The 26,167-nt window shown below is 35.8% G+C and overlaps 1 protein-coding gene across 2 annotated transcripts in view; it reads right to left on the reverse strand.

Moving 5' to 3' along the window:
• The window catches only part of PARP8 (poly(ADP-ribose) polymerase family member 8), a 113,706-nt gene that overhangs the window by 22,248 nt on the left and 65,291 nt on the right, over positions 1 to 26,167 (reverse strand). For both annotated transcript variants that reach the window (XR_008203176.1, XM_052670118.1), the window contains exons 8-14: positions 24,279 to 24,339; positions 22,530 to 22,620; positions 19,166 to 19,232; positions 17,692 to 17,817; positions 15,112 to 15,676; positions 12,789 to 12,842; positions 12,591 to 12,686 (exon numbers count right to left, since the gene is read on the reverse strand). Coding sequence is in view for 1 of the 2 variants with exons in the window: in XM_052670118.1 (XP_052526078.1) it covers positions 12,591 to 12,686; positions 12,789 to 12,842; positions 15,112 to 15,676; positions 17,692 to 17,817; positions 19,166 to 19,232; positions 22,530 to 22,620; positions 24,279 to 24,339 (1,060 nt within the window). In the remaining variant the exon portion in view is untranslated. The remainder of the gene's footprint in view (positions 1 to 12,590; positions 12,687 to 12,788; positions 12,843 to 15,111; positions 15,677 to 17,691; positions 17,818 to 19,165; positions 19,233 to 22,529; positions 22,621 to 24,278; positions 24,340 to 26,167) is intronic.

Here is a 26,167-nt window from a genome sequence, read left to right on the forward strand (position 1 = left end):
TTGACCAATTTAACAATTTATTTGTTAACTTTAACAAAATGCATTATATTTTCATTGAATAAACACTGTATTCAAGGAATGCTACATGTTGTTTTTTTTTTTCAAATAAAGGATCATGAAGCCTCTCCTAAATATATTTAAAAAAAAAATCACACACACAAAAACCTGCTCCTGTTGAAACATTCTTTTCCTTATCTTAAAAAAAATAAATAAATAAAAAAATTCATAATTCCATCACAATGATTAAATAAAACCATACTTAAAACTCTGCAAATTAAGTGAGACTTGAGCTTTCCACATTAATGAAGCATATGAAAGAGAAATAAAAAAAACCCACAGTTTTAATTAGAGGGAATGGGTCTTAATCTTAATACGCTTCCTAATTGTTAACAACTCTTACAGAAACTGTACACTTATTCATTGAAAAATAATTAGTAAATCATCTCTTAGAATGCTCAAGTAATGAATCATATGGAGTGAATTGTAATAAGCATTCAAAATTAGCAAACATTTGCAAGAAAAATCAATTAAAACCTTCCTTAAAATTGAGTTCAATAAACACAGCTTATTACAATGCAAACAATATTTTTGAATGCTATTTGCTTGAAATTATGTTATTAAATCCTAACTCACCAACACCTTACAAATGATCTCTAGAAGGCACTACTGGACTTTCATAACTAAAATCTAAGTCTAGCTACCAGGATAATCATTAAAGTGATTCACAACAGTTTGCTTCGAAGTTCAACGCCTCTAAGATGCCCTTGCAGGGAAAGAAAGCTATCAAGCACACAAATAAACATAAAATGTAGTTGATTTCTGTCTTAGGAAAAAGCTTTGTCAGTAATAAGCATACTGCTGTATTTGTAGTCACTTGTTTCATGGCCGTTAAAATATGCATTTGTTCATATTCAAAGATTCTAGACTTCAATAAACATCTGAGATGTACTGCAGTGACATATTCCCACATCAATTGCTTTACAAGAGCTATCGTATTTCAAGTCCAACAGAGTGTCATCCATTTGATTTATTTTATCTGCCGTTACATTGCATTAGGCAGCAGATGAAGCCTAACATGATCCAATTCACTGTGCCACTGCACACTAGACAAAAAGTATTTATTATTGTCATTATTCTAAGGTTTTCACATTCAGAAGGTGGTTCAATCACTTGCTTATTTGGGGAAGCATGGTGGCACATGTTATTGTGACTGTCATAATCAATAGTAATATTGCACAGGCTTGATAATCAATTTAGCCATGCCTGCCATGAAAAAAAGGCATTAACTTATTATTATCACTTTGTTTGAACCCTCAACAAAGTATGTTACCTTGAGATTTAAAGACAATGAATGGAAGGAAAATCATCACTGCCTGACATTTGAAAGGCCATTTTTGCTCAGGTGGACAATGGGATTAAGAACTCAAGTTCAAGAACTGTGTTTTTCAAACGCACCAAAATTTGACTTCTCAAGCAGAACTGAAATCACTGATAGATTATATAATTCTTTTGACTTCATGTATTTGATAAACCTTTATGCCTACTGAATATTTTTAGAATAAAACTTCATAAGGCAATGCTGACAAAATAAGATTTTCAGAAACACAAAGAGAAACGAGTTTGCTAAAATCTAGTGGGATGTATTTCAATATTTAGACAATATAATTGCAGAAAATACCTCAAAGCTGAACATAATCTCTTTCAAGTCAGTCAACTCATCCAAAGCACTCCCTCAAACCTCATGGTGTAGTGTGATATAAATATAAATTACATATATATAAATATAAATTACATGATAATAAAGCCAGAGGAACTGCTTCACTAACTTTGTCAATGCCTTTCAAAAGACTAACAAAGAACAACTTTTCCCTGTTATGAAAATGAGTTTCATCAGACTCATTTCTATCTGAGAAACAAATCCTTCTGGAAGCCACATGGTTTTGTTGCACAGTAGTCTAGTAAATAATAAACAGCATATCCAGACTATTCTCACAGATTTCTTAAACTTACTATTAGAATGTAAGCTACCTCCAGTCTAAATTTATCTTTCTTGACTCATTACTCACTACATCTTTCTAGCATTTACTTGGTTAAGTATGTCTGTTTTCAGAATGGAGGAAATCCCTGTTTGAAGTAGCATTGATTGAAAGAAAAAAATAATAAAAAAAAAAGAACTACATAGAAAAACTGAACTCTATACAACCTCTGCATTCTACAAACTGTCTTCAACTAAAAGCTGGAGCAAATGTGCAGTTTTACATTACATGAAAATGTCAGGGTTTTGTCAGTCTGATGGGGAAAATAACCACAATCCTTGAGCTATCCAGACACTTCATTGGCCTGCCATCCACTATGGATGCCTTTTTACCTGAACTGCAGCCATTTTCAGAGCACTTTTGGTCCTTGTTTCTGATAGTTGTCTCAATCTAACGCAATCAGAAGCTTTTAACTTAATTTTCACAAATGTGTTACTAGAGTGTTCCAAGAGATGTTGGTGTGGCTATTTCAAAGTACCTTCCTTCAACCACTCATTAGGTTCAAGCATTTAAACTCTTTCCTTTCCCTCAAAATTGAAACTCTTTCCCTCCAAAATGAAAATTTGCTTAAAATTAAGAAGCAGACTTTCCAACCGCTCTTAGCATGTGATGACTTTAGTGACACATTACCACATTTTGATTTTGTCCATACTTGTGCATGCTACAACCAATGAAAAAAAATATGAAAATGAAGATAATAGATCAATTAGATTAGAAGAAAAGATTAGAAGAAAAATCTTAAAGAAAATCAAAACCTTTATTGTAAAACAGAGATTCAGAGCAGCTCTTATAATGCTTCTAGTATTTCACCTACTGCTAGTGCGTGGCATCCACTTGTCTCTATGCTCATGACTGGATGTGAGCCCATGAGACAGAAACAGTCTTGTTCTGACTTTGTAACACAAATACAAGAAATGTCCCTGGCTGCAGTACACAAGCAGTAACTACAACAATAATACATTTATAAATGTGACACTGTTGTCATTTTTGGATACTTTCACTTTGGTTTAAGGCCATGTAACTAGAAGCAGTAACACAGTAGGCTGAAGTTTTTAAGAATATTCACGTACACACATGAAAATAAAGACGAGGTCTTGCTGATATGGACCCATACACATAAAGGTACACAATACTCAGCCTATATTATACTACTAGATTCACAGGGGGAAATACATGCCTAAATATGGTTTATACACTTAAATATACATTTCCAGACTTGGAACTTGCCTGACAGTGCAGGCTTATGGATATGTAGAATTTTGCCAAATACAACCATCACTTTGAAGACCCTCAGAGCTGCCTGTCTAGGCAACTTTGATGCCCAATACCTAGAGTGCAGTTTTACTTCTCCTTGAACAGCAGAAGGTGCTTTCACACATACTTCGTATTAAATTTGAAGGGAGAAAATTAAAATAAGGCCATTGGCTTCCACAAAACTTCCACAAAACTGGAAGATTACTTAGTAGGATAATTATTCCAGTGAGAATAACAGAAAATAGACAATAGAAAATAATAGCTGGACAGTTAACCAGAGTCTGCAAATGCTCAGAAGCAGAAGGCACTGACAGAAGCAGAAAGCCCTTTTTTTTAATGATAGCAAGGCTTTCAGAATTTTCTTCAGTCATCTCCAGTTTTTGTATGCTCCATGGTACTCATCCGTAGCTGCTAGAAAGAAAAAAGGCTCAGAGTTTCTTCATGAGATGACATAAGAAGACAGGCAGACAGGCAAACTATCCAGCTACTATGACATATTCTGATTCAAGAACTCATACATTACTTAAAATGTTTTCCTGACATTCTTCAATTCAAAAAAGGTGAAACCTTCCTTCTGGATATTGATCTATCTTGCTATTTTCTAATGTGTGCCGCAGCTGTTCTCAGAAGAGCAATGTGCAACCTTCTCCTATGTCCCGGGGGAAGTCACGCAGACACTAATGAGGCTGCAGTATGACTGACACACCTAAAAACTCCTGATCTAAAAAGAGAAGCTCAGGGAAAACTCAGAGCCTCAGCATCAGTAAGTGTAACAGATAGTAAAGGTGAAACCATTAGCGAACATCCCGCTTCTCCTAATGAAAAGAATAAGCAGCGGAAATGAAATGTATCTTTACATCCATGTTCTGTTTCCCAGATTCAACCACATAATGGTTAGTTTTTTTCTGCAGAAGGAAATTCTTCCTCTTCATTAGTCTCAAAAAAAAAGGATGAGGATATAACAGAGCAGCATCAATATTCAAAATATGTAGAGGGGCTGGGAAGAGGACAGAAGAGCAAAAGAAAGAAGGAAGTGAGGAAGGAAGATTGGTAAGTAAAGGTTTCTTTTGCAAAGGAGCTCTCAAGATTTTCAGGTTTATTTTTCAATTTGTGTGAGATATGGCTTTTTAGATTTAGTAACATTTGTGAAGAAAGGCAAAGTAAGACTGGTTGCTAATGCTTTAATACCTGAGTGAGTCCACAGTACCTACAGACCAATTACATTCAGGCCCACAAGGATACCATTATCACATCTGAAAAATGATACACCAAAAGGTTGTAGATAATGCATCTCTTAGAACTTACTTTCACAGAATTACAAGGCAAAGATTTAAGAGTCTAAGCTGTATGAGTTTTGTACTTAATTAAATCATTACAGAAGCCATCTCATCTAGAATTACCATTACCTCTACACTAAGTTTCATCAAGATTCACAGTTCAAGCAATTTTAACTAATAATGATCAAGGTTATTTTGTAACATAAGTGAAATCATCTTCCTACTATACCATGGTTTATACTTCCCAGTAAACCAGCTGACACTAACACACAGTGAATTTAAATACTTTGATTTATTAAAATTAAAATTTAGACTTCTATTTTAATAATCCTTATTAACAGGCTTCTGGTTTACACTAAAATATACATTTTAAAATAAACTTATTCAAAATTAAATTCTTAACCATATAACTGCATTTGGTGGCTTAAACTTGCATTGATCTAGGCAATACTTTAAAACTTGACAATTACCAAAAAGTACATTTTTGCCCTGAATTGTCAAATGAAGTCAGACCACTAACCAAAGTTCTACAGCAGCATACACACTGACAGAGAGCAGGAATAATTTATTGAATAACCTATCTGGCTAAAAATACGTAAGGTAAGCTCACTGAATAGCCTCACAATATGCACGTGATACATGGAACACATTGCTGAAAGACACTGAAGATACCACAGTGGTAAGCAGATACAATTTCTTGAAAGATGAGAGAATAGACAAAGGCTGAAAAAGAAATACTACTTGTTCTGTTTGGGTTTGTTTAGGCTGGTTGATTCAGATTTTATTTCTCACTTTCTTTTTATTTCTAGATGCTTGGATATCTTAGCCACATTTTGTTTGTTTGTTTGTTTTCTCCAGTCATCCAAAATACTTATATAGTGGCAAATAAGCAAACAATATAAAGTGCTAGCTGGGCAAGGTGAGCTGTGGTTAAGTTCCTGGCTACAGGATGAGACATACATTTTATTCTCAATAAACAATGAAGTGATTGAAGTATGTTCTGCTAAAGTAATGATTGTAACTGAAGCAGCTTTTTCATAAAAAGAGATAACAACAGGTTATGTTATAGATTAAGGATAAGAAGGATCACACATTATTCCACAGGAAAGAAAACATCTCCAACATCTCGGTTAAAATCCAGTCTAGACAAACATGTCTGTACACTTACACTTTTCCCCACAGTTCAGTGATGCCTCAAAAGCCTCCCACCCTTAAATGGCATACTAATTCCGTAACATCAGTGTCACTGTGTTTCACTCATGGCTACGAAATAAACATTCAAAGGACACAGTAATTCAAGACCAGTCCGTGGGAACTTACCAGCCATCATAAGAAATCATAACTGAATTTCTTGGGGTGAAAAACATCCTAAAAATGTTCATTCAAAATATTCTGAAAGGTTACTAATATTCAAGTAAATACAAATTGTGATTTAAATACTGCACTTATTTTTACTGGTAAATGCAAACAGCTGGTATTTAAAATATTGTTTTACAGTAAAAATTGTTTTACATTCATACTTTATGGAAAGTTGTTTAAACAGCAGAAATGTCTGCACCAGAGTATAAATTTCAAACAAATTAGCTGCAGTATTTAGTTCTGCTGTTTTTTTTAAATTGTTATTACTATCTTTATTACTATCTCTTGCCATGTTTTAAAGAAGTCTTAGTTAAAATTTCAACACAAGATGGCACTGTAAAGAGTCTTCTTGAGTCAAAGAGAAATTATTGATATTATTGATATCCAGAGTTTTTGGGTTTTTTTTGTCCCTCTTAAAAAATGTTATTGAATAATTTCCTTTTTTTTTTTTTTTTTTTTTTGGTCATGTTTAATTTGCACAAATTTATCAATAGCTTTTGTATCCCAATGGCAGATAAGGAAATCTGGAAGGCATACAGAATAGATCTACTGCAAAGAAGTTGGAGAAGATATTTTTATTATACTTACTTAAATCATATCCTCATGTGTAATAATCATTTTTGTGAATAACTTGAGATCTCACTGTAGTTAAATTTGTTTGTAATAAAAGTAGTTAAATCACATGCTGAATTTCTAAAACAAGATGTCAGAAAAAACTGTTGCCTAATAAAAATACTTATTTCTTCCCTAGAATATTATTAACAGCTCTGGAGTAACATGAAGAATTTCATGTTTTATTAACAAAAAGCTAATAGGCTTTTAATATAAAACCTAATCATGCTCAAGTTTCTTTACTATCTTATGACACCTGCTTTGCAAATTACCTTCTTTTTTGCTTAGACAAACCAAATCATATGGTTTTAAAGGACTTTTGGAGGCCAGTTAGTCCCTTTTATTCATTCATACTGGAGTAGCTCTATCTATCCTTTATCTTAAGTTTTATCTGAAGAGTAAAATAGCATTATCGAAAGCTTTATCAAACACTGGCACAGGTTGCCCAGAGAGATTGGGTCTCCTCTTTGAAGATCTCCAAAAGCAGACTGGACATGGTCTTAGGCATCCTGAGCAGGTCCAGTGTATCCCTGATTGAGAGGGGTTGGATGGATGCAGAAGGGCTGCCAATCTCAACCAGTCTGTAGTTCTTTGTAAACACTTTACCCAGGAAGGGCCCTCTCCCTCAAGCACTATAGAAAGGAACAGATGAAAGATTTACTTCTCTCAGAAGCACATTTCCTGTCAGTTTTCTAGCATTGTCCAGCTTTCAGCCAGCCAGAAATCATGATAATTTAACTATTTTAACAACCTATGTGAGCTCACTCACCTTCAACTGCTTGTTTTTGGAACAGTTCACGTCTGAAGAAGAAAATCTTGCAATTAATTATAAACAAATAACTGTTCTCATCTTACTGATCTAAACAACTGTTTTGAAAATAAATTCAGAAACAGAATCATGAGGCACTGTTGAATGATTCAAGTGAGTAGACTTGCAGTTTTCACGATGTTTACTGTGTCTAACTTCTCCATCTCTCCTTAGCACAAAACCCATGTCTGACCTCATCCTTCCCACTGTTTTTCAGAGGTAAGCAAAGGGCTACTTGAGAAAAGACAGATCGCAGAGCCCCTGAGAGCTGTGCAACACAGGTCGCCTTCCAGATGGAAGCAGCCTGTTTCTCTGTGAATCTTTTCAGGTTAAAAAAAAAAAAAAAAAGAGAGAGATTTGGATATAACGTCTGCAGTTCCAAACCTCACTTGAGTTCCAAACTCAAACCCAAAAAGTCAGAAGGATCGTGAGGCCCAGCTTTCACGGCATGTATTCGTACTAAAAATCAAGATCAAGTGAGCTTTTGCCCTTCTGCTCCATGGCTTATTTCAAGGCCATTTCTCTATCCTTTTGCAGATTGAAATATGCAGGACTCAGGTTATTATCACAGATAACTACATGAAATATCCTAGCCTATCGTACGCAAAAGGATTCTACCTACGATCCCTATATTCATTGAATTCCTCTGTTCTTTTGCAGAAAGACATACCCTGAAGTGATTTCAGGAAATCTCCATTTTTCAGTGGCATTCTATATATGAATGTATTTCTATGCATCCATTTTAGTGTTCATAAATTTGAGTGCACTGCAAAAAATCATTAGATCTAATAATGCTCCTGAAATAGATACTAAAGAAAGAAGCTATATGGAGAACGCATATTGACCCTCATCTGGTATAGAAAAGATGTGAATACCTACATGGAGGAATTGCTAACTTCACTGGCTTTTTTTTTTTTTTTTTAAAGGGTGGAATTTAGTAATGAACCATGGATTTTTATAAAAATATGTTACGACTTCATGATGTGTTATTGTAGTCTTTGACCACTCCCTATCCCCTTAATTCAAACACAGCTCCCTGTGAAAAAATTATGTGTCTGGTTTGAAGTTACCTCATCTGTATACTCTGTTTCTACTAATGCATACAGTTGTGAAGTACATACAGGGACTCTACCTGGCAATTTTTCTGGACATTGGGGAACATTTGGAGTCCAGAGGTAGATGGTTATTAGTCCTGCAAGGTCCACAATCTGTTTCAAACAGGAGTTCCCAAGTGAAATATTAAGAATTTCTTCTTAATTCCCTTGAGTATGATAGTCTCTTTATCCTCAGTAGGAGAGTAAGATAGCCTAACAACCAAAAATTCCTGTGTTATTACAGGATCCCTGAACCAGCAGGAAGTATTTGCATTGTTACTGTGAGCTCTGGAGCAAAACACATGTCTATTTTATGAGTATGAACTTGAAAGTATGCCATTTTGCTATTCACTGTTTTACAATAGACTTCCATATAGTGGTACTTCTGCCGTGTTGGTATAGTGTCTGAATTAAACTATTTAAAAAATCCATGACATTGTCATCAAGTTACTTTTATCTTGTGGGAAAGATGTCAAGATTTTAAGAAAGCAGAAGTAAATTGAAACAGATATTAAAAAAAATCACCTCCCCCAAAATGTTATCTAGGAAAAGAAATCACAGTCCTCAGAAGGAAGCTTGCACTGAGAGATTCTGACTGAAAGATAGTGTATAATCAAGGTAAAAATACAGGTTGTAATACAAATCTCCACAAAGGAAAATCTTATCTCACAGCTTCACTTGGAATCTTTACCAGTCCTGAGGATGGCACCGAAATTGCACAAGTCCTAAATAACCAGCACAAAAGACTGCATCAAGGCATAGGAGATAAGTATTAAAGTATTAAGAGAATGTAATTATCGTGTGATAGCAACTGTTAAAATTTTAAGCTGCATTTCAAGGCAATTAATTAAGCTATGCTACAGTTCAGGAAAGGTGTCAGGCTGACACCAAGGAGTACTGCAGAATCAAATTATTTACTGGCATCAATGAGTTTGGCTTCTTTGCAACTGCATAAACACCAGAACATCCAGACTAAAAATGTTTAAAATGAATTTCTCATGCCATAACTTTGCTAAGCTTTCTTAAATTCATATGTCTTGTCATTAAATAAAGGTCCAAATGGGTAAAAGCAAACTCATCATGTACACTCAGATATGATCCCCACAAGCATTTGTGTACGTGAACTATTCCTTAAAGGAAGAGAAAAGGAAATCATCCAGAGTTATGTAGTCGGTGACATCTTCTGCAATACAACCAGCTTTAGATAAAGCCTGTCAATGTAATGAAATTGACAGGCTGAATGAAAAAGACATGATTATCTGAAGAAAATGGGAGCAAGATACAGAATCTAAAAATAAAAGCAGACAGGTTCAGACCTTTATGACAACAAGAAGATATCATGGCCTCAAAACCACAAGCCCTCCAAGGCCCCTTATGAAAGCTGGGGATACTACAAATGGGATACATGAAATGACATAAGGCATTAGGCATCCACATAAGGATCCCATGCATCCTTCCTTTACTGACCACCTACGGGCATTCTGTTTAATAAAGTACTATATTTCTGAGATCTGCTGTTGTAGCAGCACTGCATGCAAAGTATTCTTTCAATTGGGTCATTCCTCATTCCTTTTACATGCATTTTCTTTATACATTATATCCATACAAAGACACAGGTGCATACACACACATATGTATGCGCAGCTAAAGTATGCATATAAGCCCCACAATTGCCTATAGGCTACTCTCCCACTGCTTTCTGAAGAAGAAAAAATTTCCTCAGAATCCTTGGCAAACTCAAGCTATATTCAAATCAGTATCCTTTCTCACCTTCTACAGAACTATAGACTGATTAATGGAGGCTCTATATTGCTTCTGCAGTCATTCAAGCACGCACAGAGCATGCTAGATTTCCTCCTGCTATCTTCATCTCTCTGGGTTACATAAGGACATCTTTCATTTTTGCAAAGCTTGCTAGGTTATTCAGCTTGCAAAGGCACTGAGGAATATGTGTTTACTGCAAACACGTTTTCACTTTTCACTGTTTTGAAGCACTGACAAACTCTCAAAAGGATGGTAAAAATGTCCCCTCTTTATGCCAAGAAAATGTCCTAGAGAAAAGTCATTCTCAGGAATTTTGATTCCTAAGGTGGGAAAGCAAGGGTTTTTTTTTTTTTTAAACTTAGAGCAGACGATTTTCCAATTTATTTCTTTTTAATAGTTCATTGTGTGAGCAGGAAGAAATCCTACTGTTTACTTTTTGTTATGGATGATAGATAAAACCCAGTCATTTAAATGATTAGAGTATCTAAGCTTTCTATCTAATTCACTCAGTCTTATCCTGTCACAAGTAGCAAGCATTATAGCATATCTGAAGACAAAAGACAAGGAACTGGTTCATTTTCCACAGCCTTCTAATATCTGACAGGATCTGACAGAAAGCCATGTTTTTAAAAAGCAGATTTGAGCTTGAGGAGACAAATAGATACCTCATAGCATTTCTAGAAGTATGAAGGCTTTACATGTCCTGAATTGGTATTAATCAAAACTGTAGATGCTTTTGCAAATTCTAACAGCAGCCTACTTGCTGACTGTTGTCAGAACACCTAACTCTGGCAGCACTTGGTGACACCGGGGATGACTCTGACATTACTTTTGCTACTATGTAAGCAGTAATTTAGTTCCTGAATTTAGTTCCACAGGTCTATCATAGATGATGCCTGCTTCAACTCTTGTGTACTTGCTGATCATATTGTGAAAAAATTGGTAGATGAGACATTAGATCATTTACACACTGATACTAAACACTGTTTTCCACAGACTTAATGGTTTTTTAGATAAGAAGTTTTCACAATATAATCGAAACAAGAATTCTAAATTGCAAGGTCCTTCCTGAAAGTACGAGGGAGATGATTGTCCCTCACCATTCTGCCCTCATGAGGCCCCATCAGGAGTACTGCACCCAGGCCTGGGCCCCCAATGGAAATGTGTTGGGTTGGGATGTGAAGCTTTTGGAGAGGGTTCATAGGAGGGCCACAGAAATGACCAGAGGGCTGGAGCACCTCTCCTATAAAGACAGGCTGAGGGAACTGGGCTTGATCAGCCTGGAAAACAGAAGGCTGCTGGGAGATCTCATTGCTGCCTTCCAATATTTAAAGGGAGCTTATAAACATGTGGGAAAGCAATTTTTTACACAGGTAGATAGTGATAGAACAAGGGGAAATGGTTTTAAACTAAAGGGGGGGGGGGGTTAGATTGGATGTCAGGGAGAAGTTTTTCATGGAGAGGGTGATGAGGTGTCGAAACAACCTGACCAGGGAGGATGTGGATGCCCCATCCCTGGAGAGGTTAAGGCCAGGCTGGATGGAGCCCTGGGCAATCTGATCTAGCACTTGGTCTAACAGCTGGCAGCCCTGCTTGTGGCAGGGGTTGGAACTTGATGATCCTTGAGTTCCCTTCCGACTTGGGCCATTCTTTGATTCTATTATCATTCTCCTATATGTTTCTTTACAAAGCTGCACTAACCTAGCAGCTCCAGGCAAATTGTGTCTTTCAGGACAAATCTTATTTTTTTCTAATTTGTGTGATCCCCAATGGCATGAGAGGGTGCACCATTTAGCTTATAAAATTCCTGGTTCTCAGTCAGACAGGACTGAAGAACAGCTGTATAACTAGATGGAGCTTGGGCATGCCGAACAACCACATTACCCTAGCTACGTCACTGCTACATCAGACACTTCACAGAACATCTCCTCATGGCTTCTTTATCACATTACAGTGAATGAGCAAAAGAGGGCCAGAAGCACTTCAAGGCTTCATAGCATAATCACCAGAGTATCTGAATACTGTGATGGCTCAAAGTCTGAGGTGACCCTGAGGTTTTAGAAGGATGCCAGGGGACCGTGAAAGTAGTCCAGCTCACTTCCTTCAGCTTATCTGGTTACAACCATATACAATAACACTATTCAGTGAAATATATCTCTTTTAAATTTCTATAGTTACAAACAAGCCTGCTTTCCATCTCCCTTGCAATGTGTTTTTTTCAAAATTTCAGTAAAATCTAGTTAATATGCTTTACATTTCTGCATCTTGAATGAATATTAGGATGAAACAGATCTTAAATAATTCAGGAGTTTTCAACAGCTTTATATGGTCTGTTACTTAAGGCTTTAGAAAATGCATTGTTTATCCCAGCAAGTGCACAACTTACCCTCAGCATAGGACCATTCTGGAACACATGGGGTTCATCACAAACTACACAGTATTCATTCAATACTGGTATCCGCTGCTCAGCAAATTCAATAGTCTGAGAACAGTGAAAATGAGAATAACAGCATCTGCTTAAAAAAATTAACAGTCAGCTCATGCTCAAAGGTGTTTCAAAAATAGGTAAGACATGACATCCTACCTGCACAAGAAAGCCACGGTCTCGTACCGGAATGCATTTTGCACCATAGTTTTGCTGCAAAGAAAAAAAATTCAGGCAACTTCAATGTTGGTAAACTAATGACAAGGAAATGATAAAATATTTTTAATTTTTGTATACAAAAATGTTAATTAAATTATTAATATTTGCATTTTAAAAAATGCCTAATTTGGAAAGCCGTTACAAATGAACAATCCTTTTCCTTGTTCACTGAATGTAGGATGAATTTTTAGCATTCTTAAACCTGATGAGTTTTTTATCTCAGCATCCTGAAAACTTTAATCCCATATGGAAACACCCACACCTTCACTCCATTCAAATGAACTGACATTTGGTAACTATCTTTAAATTTTTACCATGTATTGTCTGTCTAAATATGCACTACATACCTAGGCTTGAATGACTAATGTAATTCACAGAAGTGCAGAAAATCTTTTTCTTTTATACTCATAACAATCTCACCTCAGAGAACACCATGCTAACAGGTGCTGAGATCCCACTCAGGCTCCTTCTGCCTTTTTCTTTCAATATACAACAGTGTAAATTAGAGGGTACTTTTGCTGTATAAATCAGTAAGGTGCACTCCCTTTATGCTGACATCTATTCTGATCAGCCCTTGTTTTGAGTTAAAATCAGGTTGTTTTTCTTGGTGTGGTTTTTTTTTTTTTGGTTCGTTTGTTTGCTTGTTTTGTAGTTACTGTTTTTTAAATAGGCTTATTTGTTTTAATTCTCTAACTGTTGATTTGGCAACATTTACACTTTTTTCTTCAGGGAAATAATCTCACCGACTGTATCTGTATACGACATTCAAATATCTTAGGTGAGAACTGAAAAGAAGTTAGGGTCCTAATTCATCACTAACGTAGAGTCAGATAACCAAATTACTCAAATATCTGTTGCCTGTATGTAGGATGTGAAAAAGACTCTTAATGCCCTTTTGCTGACAACAGGGAAATGACACCTGACCATGTATATGGTGATTTTCTCTCAAAGTAAATGCATTATAGTAATAAAATTATTGGTAGTTTTTATAGACTGTCAAGCAAGGTTTGTATTTTTTCCAGATCAGCCAATAATATCAGTAATGAAATCACTCAGTCAACTCTTCATTATATCATCAAAATCAATGGAACTTTTCCTATTAACTTAAGGATATAAAAGTCTGATAAGTACAGACTGCCTCTGCTGATTCAGGAAAAAAATTAGTATCTAAACTGCAACAGGCAAAAAGTCTGTTGGATGACCTTAAATTAATTTTGTTGTGCATATTACAGGAATCAACAACATGGCATGCAAATAAATTATTTAATGATAGCACATTACTGCTTTTATATTTGATGAGTATAGCTCATGGTTTATTAAACTGATTTATCACAAGGTACATAACACACTCATTGCAATTTTATTGTTCAGCCTGCACATATTTAAATGTATGTATGCCATTTCAAGACAGGATCACCATTTCTGCAGGCTGAGAATATCAAGGTGCCACTGAGCTAAGGCAGTGGAGAGGGCTGTCTCCTAAGTAATTCTGCTCACATTTACCACAGAAAACAGACCAGTTCCCTGACAGTTCCCTGAAAGAGCATAGACCTGCTTAGCATAGACATCTTTTAAAAGGTGGAAGCAGATTATGTGTTAATTAAGTTTAAGCTCTATCTCCTAAATTAAGAACATGCATTACTCTTTCTTTTCTAAGTCATTGATTTCTCTGGTGAAAGACAGATGGGCAGTGTGGGTCTAATTCCTAACTTCCAGTTGTCAGCGTGTTTGAAGGTTAAACATTTTGCAAAACACAGATGTGCAAAAGGTGAGCTGAACCATGACTGCATTTATTCATTACAGTGTTAGTCACAGATGAAAAGAGCAGGAGAGGAGGCTTTGCACCTGAATGAGCCAATGGATGGCTCTCCCCAGGAAGCACATGGGGAAGTTAGAAAGGACATGTATGACCAAGACAATTTTCCTGCGTAGCAGCTCACACTGCATTCTCCTCCTGCAGTAAGAAAGAAGGTAAGCAAGGAAGTGTGCAACTGAACATTTCCTGTGGCCAATATCTGTACACTGAGCTGCATTCAAGATGAAATTTGAAGTCTCTGTCTTCACCCAGGCAGATTCCATTTTTATGATGTTTATATTTGTATGCTTAGCTGTTTAAATGCACCTTAAAAAGCTGACTTCATTGTTCTTCATGTAAGTATCTGCTAACATATCCCCTGAATATTAATACTTTTGCATAACAGGCATAACAAGATGTTTGGAAAATAATAAGAAAATGAGTGGAATTTTAAAAATTACTACGCACAGCAGCTTGTGAAGGTGATGATGAAGATGGTGTTAAGATACCAATAAGCCCTGAGGTAAGAGAGAGCCGCCTGCCCTCTGCTATGTTGGACTCCTTGAAAGGCTCCATTTTGGATGATTTAGGGGCATTGGAGTAGGTCTTGCTGAGTAATTTGTGATTCTTCAATCCATCCAATTCTTCCATTCTAAGATTACTAGAGTAAGACCTGCTTAAAAGTTTGTGGGGCTTCAAGGTGCTGTTGTGCTCACATCGAGGATCCCCAGAACATGATCTACTTAATAACTTGTGGGGCTTTAAAGTAATGCACTCCTCCTGCTTGACAGCTGCAGAGCAAGAACGGTTCAAGAGTTTGTGCGATTTAATAGCCATCGTCTGTTCAGCTCTGGGGTCACTAGACAATGAGCGGCCAAAGGTTCTATGAGATTTTGTGGCACACACATCCTCTGCCTTAACTGTGCTGGAACAAGTCCTTCTCAGTAGCTTGTGAGTTTTGGAGATGCCATCTTGTTCTGACTTCAGTTTTGATTTATTTTTACCACAGCCAGGTGGAGGATAACTTGGCGACCTTAAAAATACAGAAGAGGAAGACATCGTTGGAGCATAATCAAAACTGAGAAAAGCAAGTAAGTTCAGATCTACAAACTAATTTTTGAGTGCAACCTGTCTTGATGAATTTAACAAGTGATAAAGAGAATCCCCCCAAAAGAGCAAATGTCTGCAGAATCAATTTCCCAATACCAAATAGATGCCTTAACTCCTATGTTTACACAAACACTCTAGCAGCTTTTTAAATACAAGTTAAAGATATATCCTTACAGTGTTTGATATGGCTCCTACATCTTTAAGCAAACCATTCATTCAGGAAATCATTTTTTAAATTAAAACCATAAAATATTATAACACATTTTTTATCAAAATATCTCTTTTCTATTTAGTAATAATGGCATGATTCCATTAACATTACCATCTTTTGGACATAACTTAACAAATTCTATATGCAGATCCTGTGATAGATATAATGAGCAATGAAACTTGCAGATGTGTAAGTCAGCTGGAATTAGCTTTTTCTATTTAATTTTAGTCTCACAGTAATTTCAATGTTTTGTGGAAGCCCACTTGATGCTCTTCTGTCACACTTTAGACAGATTCTAGCTCTGCAACTCTAGAAATAAGAATGTAAGGGATCCATGTTACAAATACAGAATTAAAGAACAAAAAGGCTTTTGCAAAGCAACATGCACATGTACTGTTACGTTACTATAATGTTCACATTCACATTCACCTGTCCTTGCAAAGTAAGAATTAGTATCACATATGCCAAATTGTTTTCCTATAGCTTATAAGCAACCCGATCTTTTTTTGTCTTGAATCAAAGAAAAAAGAAACTCCAAGGGGTTCACCAGAGGCTGGCAAGTTTCCTCACAATATTATCAAATGGCGACAGTGGAAAATGCATATGGAGCTCACTGACTCACTTTTGCAGTTAACTCATGGCCACCCTAGGGCAGAAAGGAGGTAGGAAAGCAGGCAGGGAGGGAAAGTCTCCACATCTGGGCTAAAAGTGATCTTCGGAACTGCAGCAGCAGCTGCCATAGCAGGATGAGAAAGACTGGACTAGCTTTTCTCTCCTCTTTTTGATCAAAACCAAGTCCCAACCTTCAGTGTGCATTTCACAATGTGTTGAGCAGGTAACTTATCTTTGAAAAGGCAAATCTTTAGTCATCTTTGATATTCCTCTGTTCTTCAAACATGAATTAGTACCCTCTCTCTCTCTCTAAATTCATAGAATTTAAAATTGCCAAATTCATAAAAAAGAATAAATGCTCAAAAGAAAATCACTCAACAGATATTCACGAAAGAGATGATCTGTGACCTTTTTATAAGCAGGAAAACATGCTAGAGTAAATAGTCATTTTCCTGAAAGACATAAAACCAGAGCCTCATTTTACAGATACTTATGAGTAACTAGAAGAACTCATAATGAATTCCATTTACTATTCATAAAATATTTTCTTACATTTTTAATACCTTTGTTTTTTGAAATTCTGTGCTTGCATTTCACAAGTGGTGAACACTCCTTTAACTCAAATACTAGAGAGGAGTAGCTTTTCAGGAGGTCTTGAATTCAGTCTTGGATTAATAACTACTTGAGTTTTAAAAGATTTAAAAAGTACACACAGCTGTGGAAAGAACTGCTGGCCAGCCACAAAAATACGTATAAAAATTCTTGCTACTCAAGTAACAGTCAAATGCTACCAAGCTAGTGAAAACACAAATACAACTAATTTAAATTATATGATATGAAATGAAATGATATAAAATCAATTATTTCCAGTTTTAAATGAATCATGGCTGTTTCAAAGAGCAAGGCACGGACACATTTTGTCTTCACATAGTTACGGAAGCTGCAATACTGCCTAGTTCGCTTTTGAAGTCATGCAAGGCAAGGACTGGAAACCCATGAGATAAGATATAAATAGAGCACTTCCCTGTCGAGAAAAGTCAACACTTCGCTTTGTGAAATATGCTGTGGATTTTGAACTGGTTGTAATGATAAAAGCTCATTTTTCTTGCTATTACCTGCGCAATGTAGAAAAGATGTGCAGAGGGGATTTCACCTTTTTGTCAGACACCTTCTTATTGTGCGTACAATTAGATTTCTCTTTGCTATTCTTCCACTGCTGTGTTACAAATGTCTGCATTATTCTGCAAATTAGGAAAGAAAAAAGACTTTCTTATTGTAAGCAAGTCAAATGCACTTTAATATTAGTATCCCTCTGTCAACAAAGCAGCCTACATAATGCAACATCCTCACTCTATAGGCAGAGTTTCTCTGTCACATATGTAGACTGATGAATGGGCAACTTAGTTCCTCAAAATCCTTTCTTTTTCTCCCAGTTAAACTTATTCACATGGAACTCTTATTGAGAACAAAATCTGTGTGAACAACTACTCCAGGACTTAACATACATATGTTTCTCAAGGAGATCTAAAGATAAACTAATTCAGGGACATTTCATTCAACTCTAGGTGTCTGCCCTGCCAGTGACTGCAGAAGAAAGATCCAGGAGCCACACTCCTCAAGTGCACACTCTAAGGCACAAACATGAAGGCAGGATATTGAATATTACACTACCCAGAGGGGCTTACAGAGAAGCTAGAGCTAGACACTTCCCTGAGGTGAACAGCAAATGTTGCACCAAAAGAAGCTAAAAAACAAAAAACAAAAAACCACCATAAAAACTACAAAGAAAAAGCATCCACAAGAACAGCAGTAAAGTACAACATGCTCCCAATAAAGGCTGAAGAGAGTTTTCACGTCTGAGGAGCTTTCAAATTTTTTTTCAAAGTCATGAATCAGAAAGATTTCAACAACATTGCTTCATTTGTAAATTTATGAAAATGGAGCACTGAATTGCTTTAAACACCAAACAGCAAGAAGATTGTTTTCCTTGAAGAAATTCATGCTGCTGTAAGGATCAGACATTAAAGTCCATGTTCCCATCATTTCATTACATATAGACAAGCATATCTGAAAAGATGACTCAGCAAGAATTGTATTAAATTCAATTATACTCCAAACACATGAAAATCCTACTTTGTCCTCTCACATTCTTCTTTCCTGCCCTCAAAACCTGGGTTGTCTCATTACTGTGGTAAATCCTAGACGCCACCATGAAAGTACCGTCCCCTTAAAGTACTGATGATGCTCAAAAAGACTCCTGCTACAGAGACTTTATAACCGAAGCAGAAACATGAAAATGAACATTTTCAGCTACAGCCTTTTCAAACTTACATAACTAACTTTCTAAATGATAATAAAGTGACAGAAAACTCTGGTAGGGAGCACAAATCAAGTTCTGTGCTACAACTGTCAAAATTAAGCTTAAAAAGGCCAATTTTTTTAAATTTTATTTAAAAAAAGCAAGCTTAAGGAACTTTGATCTAACTAACCTGACAACCTTGTAGATTTTATTCTACTGGGAAGTGAAAAATATATAGTATTTACTTAGGAAGTGAAAGAGGATCGTGAAAAGCACTTTTTCAGACTTACTTTTTCAACTGATGTCCCAGACCAAATCTTTCTTTAGTAGAGATCTGAAATACATCCACAGTTGGCACTATGATAAAACAAGACATTGTTGAATTTAAAGGAATAACCAAGAACTTATAACAATAAAGTCATATGTAAGGATATTCTATCTGAACATTTACTACAAGCAATGTCACTGAAGGAATGGTAAAAGTGGTCATGTCACCTGAGTCCATGAAGAAATTAATGTTCCTTTTCAGAGTATCAGCCAATATAATTTGCAATCTTGCAAATTAGCATTTTAAAAATTGGATTCCTTAGAACATGTCTCTTCCCACGGATGTTAATCATAAAAATGTATCTTTATTACTAGAAAGCAACACCAGATTAAATGTATCTGGGCTGGTAATTCACCTCATCTAATCTCTTACATTTTCTTTTAAGTATGTGCTCTTAATACACACGGATTATGATACCTTAGTTGTAAATTTATGCATACAAAATCTTAACTTGAAAAGTCAAGGTGCCTCTATATGGCATTTTTTGTTAATTGCTGCGGGTCAGCCTGAATGAACTGCTAAATGCAGTGTCTGTAGACTAAAGTGAACATGCTGTCACTGAAAAACAATGATTTCATTCCTTTGTAACTGACAATTAAATTAAGCCCTTTCCCAGAAAGATCTGACACACTTTCTTTAGTATGTCAACAGACATACACCAGGTTTTCTGCAAAAAAAATCTGAGAGTTTTTCCCTCTAATCTGACTTTCACAGATTTATAAAGATGCAGTGTTCAAGAGTATTTTTTATTTTGGGGAAGGCTATTCTGCTTCAGAATTGAAGATTCTGCAGTAAAGGCAAAATTAATTTACGTTCCTCATAAAAATGTATAAAAGATATGACCTTGAATCCGCATATGAAGAAAACCTGTATCTAGTCAATTATTTCTCCACACTGGTACAGTTCATACGAACGTGAAGAAAACAAAAGCAGAACAAACCAAATTAACCAGTATCTGAGTTTTCTTTCTAAGGGCATTTTAATACAACATCCTTAATCATCCAAACTCATCAACTAAGTGCCTGGTATATGCATTCCAATTGCCAAGGATTACCTTGAACTTTCCATCCTACCATTAATATGCTCATCTGTCTGAAAATTGAAAGCATAAGAGATGGAGGCTGGAAATTATCTCCTGGTATTATTAAAATTATTAAATGACATTTACTAGATAGAAGTGGCAGGCGAATTTGAGCACCTCTTAAAAGAGACTCAGGTCCTTGAAACAGAAAAACAACCAACACATATTACAAGTGCAAACAGAAGAGATAACGACCATAGTAAAATAAAAAATGAAATGAAAGCAAAAAATCTGAGGTTGTTTCGAATTTAATCAGAAAATCAGTAATTTAAAATCTGTATTATTTTGATCACTCTCATTCAAAAGGCCAAATTTTACTCTTTAATTTCCCATTAATAAATGCATAATTAAAAAAAACATTATGTATCTAAGCCTGCTACCCAATTTGACTTGGTCCAAAGCAGATAATTTTAACTTAAGATTCTCATTCAAACATAACCTCATCTTCTAAAGAGGATAAATTACTTGATTAGGGTATCAGTGACTTTATACTGTCAAATTTAAGACACGTGGTGGGAGGTGAACTGTTTTCAATGAGAATCACCATTCTTAGTTCCAGTAATCTTAAAATCTACAACTCTTGTCTAAGCTCTAAAGTCAGAGGAGGTAGTCCAGTACCCCCAAAGGCTAATTCATCCTAATCTAAGACAAGTTTCTAAGGTACCTGGGACAAACTGGTACACTAATAAGACTAGGTATTAATTAGAAGAAAGACTGTGTAAAGATATTAAATAGCTATGAGGTGATAAAAATTTCTCCTTCTCCTTTGGAGTGTACTGTACAAAGGTTACTTGTTCATTTTATCAGCAGAAAGTATTATAAGAGAAAATTATGTAGCATAGAGGAAATTAACAGTCTCTAAGCACCATTTACAAGGGGGAAAAGGAGTATGCAGAAAAAGGACCTTGTTAACACAAAAAATAGTGGGTCTAGTTGTCCTTTTCTGGTGAATAAACTGACCTGACACAAACAGCATTTAGTGCAGCAAAACATTTGCCTCTGACCCTGATCTTGCTTTTCTCAATACCAATGCGTTTTCACAATCAGTGAGTTGCAGGATTCGGGAGTAAATTTTTTGTTCTAACCTTGTCAACAGTGCAAAAGACAAATTCTTGTTGCCTCTTATTTCACTCTATCATTTCTTACTGCATGAAGTTCTTCACGCTTCACTCTCTTTCATCTGCTTGCATTTTTTAAATTACATTTTGATAGAAATATTGTTAATACTAACACACTGCTACTTGCTATGGCAAATACATATTTTAAAACTTGCATACTTACAGAAAAAATTGAAGCAATAAAGTACAAACAAAAGGACCAAAGTCAGGCAAAAAAAGAGTGATGTAACAAAACGATCATTTGAATGAACAGAACATGGCTTATAGTAAGCATCAGCAGACTACATATCCTACAAAAATAGCTTATTGGAACAGATTCAGCTAAACACGTTATGACTAAAAATATCTACTCATTTTCCAGAGGCAGAATTCTCCCACAGATACAAGCCTGAACTGACAGCTTGTACTGGAAGTCTCCAAAGTCAGACAAGTTACAATACAAGTTACACATCTGGTTCTGACTTTCTTCTCTAAAAATAAATATAAAATTGACTGTTGCATATGAATTCAGATCATCAATCTCAGTTGATCCTGCATGAGTTTGGCCATTTTCACTCTCATGAGGAAGCTTAACTCAGCAACCAGAGTAGGATGCAAACACGACATTCAAAATTGTCATTCAACTATACGGATTGCCCAGAGCTCAGACATTCATATAAAAATCAGAAGCTGGCAGCATAAATATTATGGTCTGATTCTTCAGAGCTGCATGAAAAAGTGCATATTGACTTGCTTCCCAGATCTGTGTATGTATACCCAATCACTGATATCTGCTTCTGTAAAGATGATCCCTCAATTCCAAAAGTTAGGAAATCTCATGTTAGAAACAGTATAGAAAATTATTATTAAACCCTCAGATTCCTAATGGAAACAGTGGCATTTCAAAACTTATCAAGAAAACCAGTTGACAAAACTCACCATATAAAAAGAAGACACCTATCTCATTATGGAGGCCTTATCTTACAAATACACGTAAGCGTAATTTCATACCAGCAGGACTGTCCTCAGCAGTAGATTTGACCACATGCACAGTCAAAGATTTGGCAGTGAATGAGTATCTAACACCCAGAACACGTCTCAGAACAAGACATCACACAAAGGACATGAAAAATACACAGATGACTAACCTGGACCACTTAAGTACTGTGTAAGTGAACAGTGCAATCGCACCACTATGGGCTCTGTGCGAATTACATCCCAAGCAACAGCAATCTCTTCCTAGATCAAAATAAAAAGAGAAGAGACACCATTAAACATCATGAAGAACAGCTGCATTTTGTCTGTTTATCTTGAGTCGGTATAAACATCATCTATCTATTTACCCAATCGTGGAATATTTAGATGTGAAAGAGGACAAACTACTCCTTGCTAATTCTCTTAAAAGCAGTTTTAAACTGTTTCTGAAGTCAGAATATGCCCATTTCAACAGAGTGTGGGTTTCTACAGGGCACTGCATTTGCAGTGTTTGCAGACACATTTCCATCTATCAAGAGATATTGCTTAAGAGCTGAGAAGAAGGAATTAAAGATGGAAAACACTCAAACCATAACATAGGGCAAAGCAAACATTTGCTCCCTCTTATGAGTGACTAAAATAATTTAGAGTACAATCAAGTTCTTTTAAATTTTACAAGAGCCCAAGAAAAGCTTATGTGCTGTTCTGACCTGAGAATATGATATATATGTGCTGAAACTAACAACACTCCTAAAAGCACTATCTTGATTCAGTGTCTAGAGAACAGGCAGCTACTGCACAAATGAGGTCTGTGTGTGTGTGTAGTTAAAGACAACATAACAGAAGCCATGCTGTCAATCAACAGCACCACTGTCTTAAGTTTCTTTTGCTACTCGAGCCTCTCTCTGATCAGCTGCAGGTGATGATGAACACAGAGGAGATCTCCAGCTGACATCTGAAATCTGGGAAGAAAACTCTAATCCCAGTGTAATGTTAGAAAGCAGCATTTCTTTATTCCTTATAATATGTAAAACACAACTTGACAAATCAAGCTTGTACTCTTGAAGTTCAAGTTATACATTTAAACAGTTAAGACAGACACATGCAGTACATTTGCAAACACATTCTTTCTTTTCCAAGAACTCATTAATACAGGCTAATATTTCTCTGTGCATGCAAGGTAGTGGCCTCTGGTGGTCTTCGACCGCTTACTTTATCCCCGTTTTTCCATCATCAGCTTAATCACAGTGACTTTTGACTGACCTTTTTCCCCAGTTTGGCAAACTTCCATTGCTTGCTAGGCCATAATGAGCAATTTCTATATTAGTGCACTATAATCCAAAACAACATACATGAAATCGAAGGAAAAAGTCCTTTCACCCGGTGGATGCAAAGATGAAAGTAGTCTATTGTGACTCCAGTGCATCCATGAAGCAGAATCGTTGAGAAAAACAAGGCTGTTTACACACCGAGCAAAGTTAAAAAGGAAAGTTTTATGACCAGCACTCACTGATTCTTTTTGCTAAGTCTTTAAACTAACATACTGACCCCTATTACTAAACAAGCCTATATCATGGCCACAATCATCCCTCCTTCAGGACTGTATGAAGTGCTTTCAGCTAACTAATGTCTAAGATAGCAAAAAAGGAAACGCTTTATATCACTTAAAACATTTGCCATTCACAAAAAGAGTTTTAAAGGAAATATATATATAGTAAACAAAAGTATAAAAAACATTTAAAAATTGTGATTGTAAAAGGAAAAGGAAATGTTTCTGCTGGGTAGTAATCAATAACAAGGCCACTTGTGCAGATCAAGCCTCTGAAAAAGGAAGGTCTCGGTACTTGCTTCAGAGTCTGAAGTGTAGCAGAATTAAATGGGTATTAAAGTTCATTATGCAGTTCTGTGATGAGATTACTTACATCAAGAAAGCTAACATCAATATGCAAATCAATATCTACATCATCAATGGCTCCATATTCCCTGAAAGGAAGAAATGACATTACATTAAATCTCTTTAAGATATTTCTGAGCCTCAGCCTAAGGAGTACTTATAAGGGAAGATTTTATAAAGGATAATGATAAAGCATAATGTTGACTTAAATTCAGAATGTGTATAAATATACTTTTACACAGATTGGATCAATAAATCCAGTGGGTGAATGTCTGCTGCACTGAAAACTTTCTTTCAAATCAAAGGGTGCAACTTCTTAATTTATTTTTTTAAACAATTTTCCCAAAGTCTATACCATTGTTGCCATGTATTTTTGTCTAACATATTGCACAAACAAACCAAGGAAACAATAATGGCCATACACTGTTGCTACTTACAAAAAAAGAAAATCCTAGTTTCATAGGTATTTTAGGTTCATAGCCAGTAACCTAAGCAGAGCCTTGAGATAAACAACTGAAGATAAATATAACACAGACTAAAAGGTGGCATATGATACCTGTGGGATTGCTTCATACATTCAAGCATTTGCTTGTCAAAAGGTACCAATTGCGGCGTAATGCGCTCAAGGCAATAAGTAACATTATTTTATCTGCTGTGTGCAGTATTGCTAAAGTTCCCAAGGTGCACATTTAACTTATGCTCATTGATGTTTCATCTGTCGCATGGCAACAAAATCAAACAGAATGCTGTCGGGAAGTTTCAAACACTACTGCCATAGCACCATCCACTTCTGACAACATGGGCCAACATAACAAAAGAGGAGGCATTTCTTTTGGAGCACCCCTGGTATGAAAGCTCGTTCACTCTCAGTTTTTCAAACATCAGTTGACACTTTTTCTACGAAAAGCTTGCAGGTGCAGGAATTTTGTTTTTCAATATGTAAAGTTCCCTTTCTGACAGTAGGAGACCACAAAAACAAGGTCAGCTCTCTATGAAATGCATTTTTGTGGGTCTCACTGTTAGATAAGCTTGTTGCAATCAGAGAAGTGGAGCTGTTGGAGAGGGATGAAACTGAATGCCTAATTCTGTGTTTATCATTTCCAAGAATTCAAAAGTATTTTCCACCGAGTGCAAGAAGCATGAAAGTTTTTTACATGCCAAAAGCCACAAATGCCAATTTCTAGTACAGTGAGCCTAAGGAGGTCATAATGAAACACTGATTCAACAAATTAGACAGATAATAGTTTTTGAAAGGTTACATACCAAATTCCAATTTTAGAAGCCTGAGGGAGCACAATACCAAGGTATTCTCAATTTCATAGTTAACTGTTTGGCAACTAAACATTTATCTCATTCATTTCCTAAGCCCATACACAACTGTATGGATTTCAGATCAATAGATCCCTGAAATGTAATGAATTTCCACTTAATTTCAAAAGACACATTACACCATATTTGTAGATATTATCTCTCAGACTAAAATAATAGAGATTATTGTTTAGAGGTTAATGGGAACTGTTACTTGCAATACATGTATGCCTAAGTTTATTATCTCTATATTAATATTCTCTATATTTCATTACTTTGTTATATGTCAGTTTTGATATTTTATTTGTAATTTTTCTGACAGATGTTACATCTTGCCTGTTATTTTAATGAAATTATTAATATTACATAAATGGAAAATGAAGTTATAAAATACTTGAAGTGAATTCAATACATCATACAGCTATGCTCTAGAGCAGAACCATGCACACTTGTACATGTACTGAAAATTTTAACATAATCTCTCTGCAAACTCTCTAGCTCTGCAAAATATTCCTCTATTTGCTTAAGTAGAATTCTTCAGTTTCCAATTTTACTACAGTAGAAATCTTTCCTAAAATCTACCTAATTTCTTGTTTGTTGCCCACAACC

The sequence above is a fragment of the Tympanuchus pallidicinctus genome, unplaced genomic scaffold, assembly GCF_026119805.1.
Source record: "Tympanuchus pallidicinctus isolate F22 unplaced genomic scaffold, pur_lepc_1.0 scaffold9, whole genome shotgun sequence".
NCBI classification, from domain to species: Eukaryota; Metazoa; Chordata; class Aves; order Galliformes; family Phasianidae; genus Tympanuchus; species Tympanuchus pallidicinctus.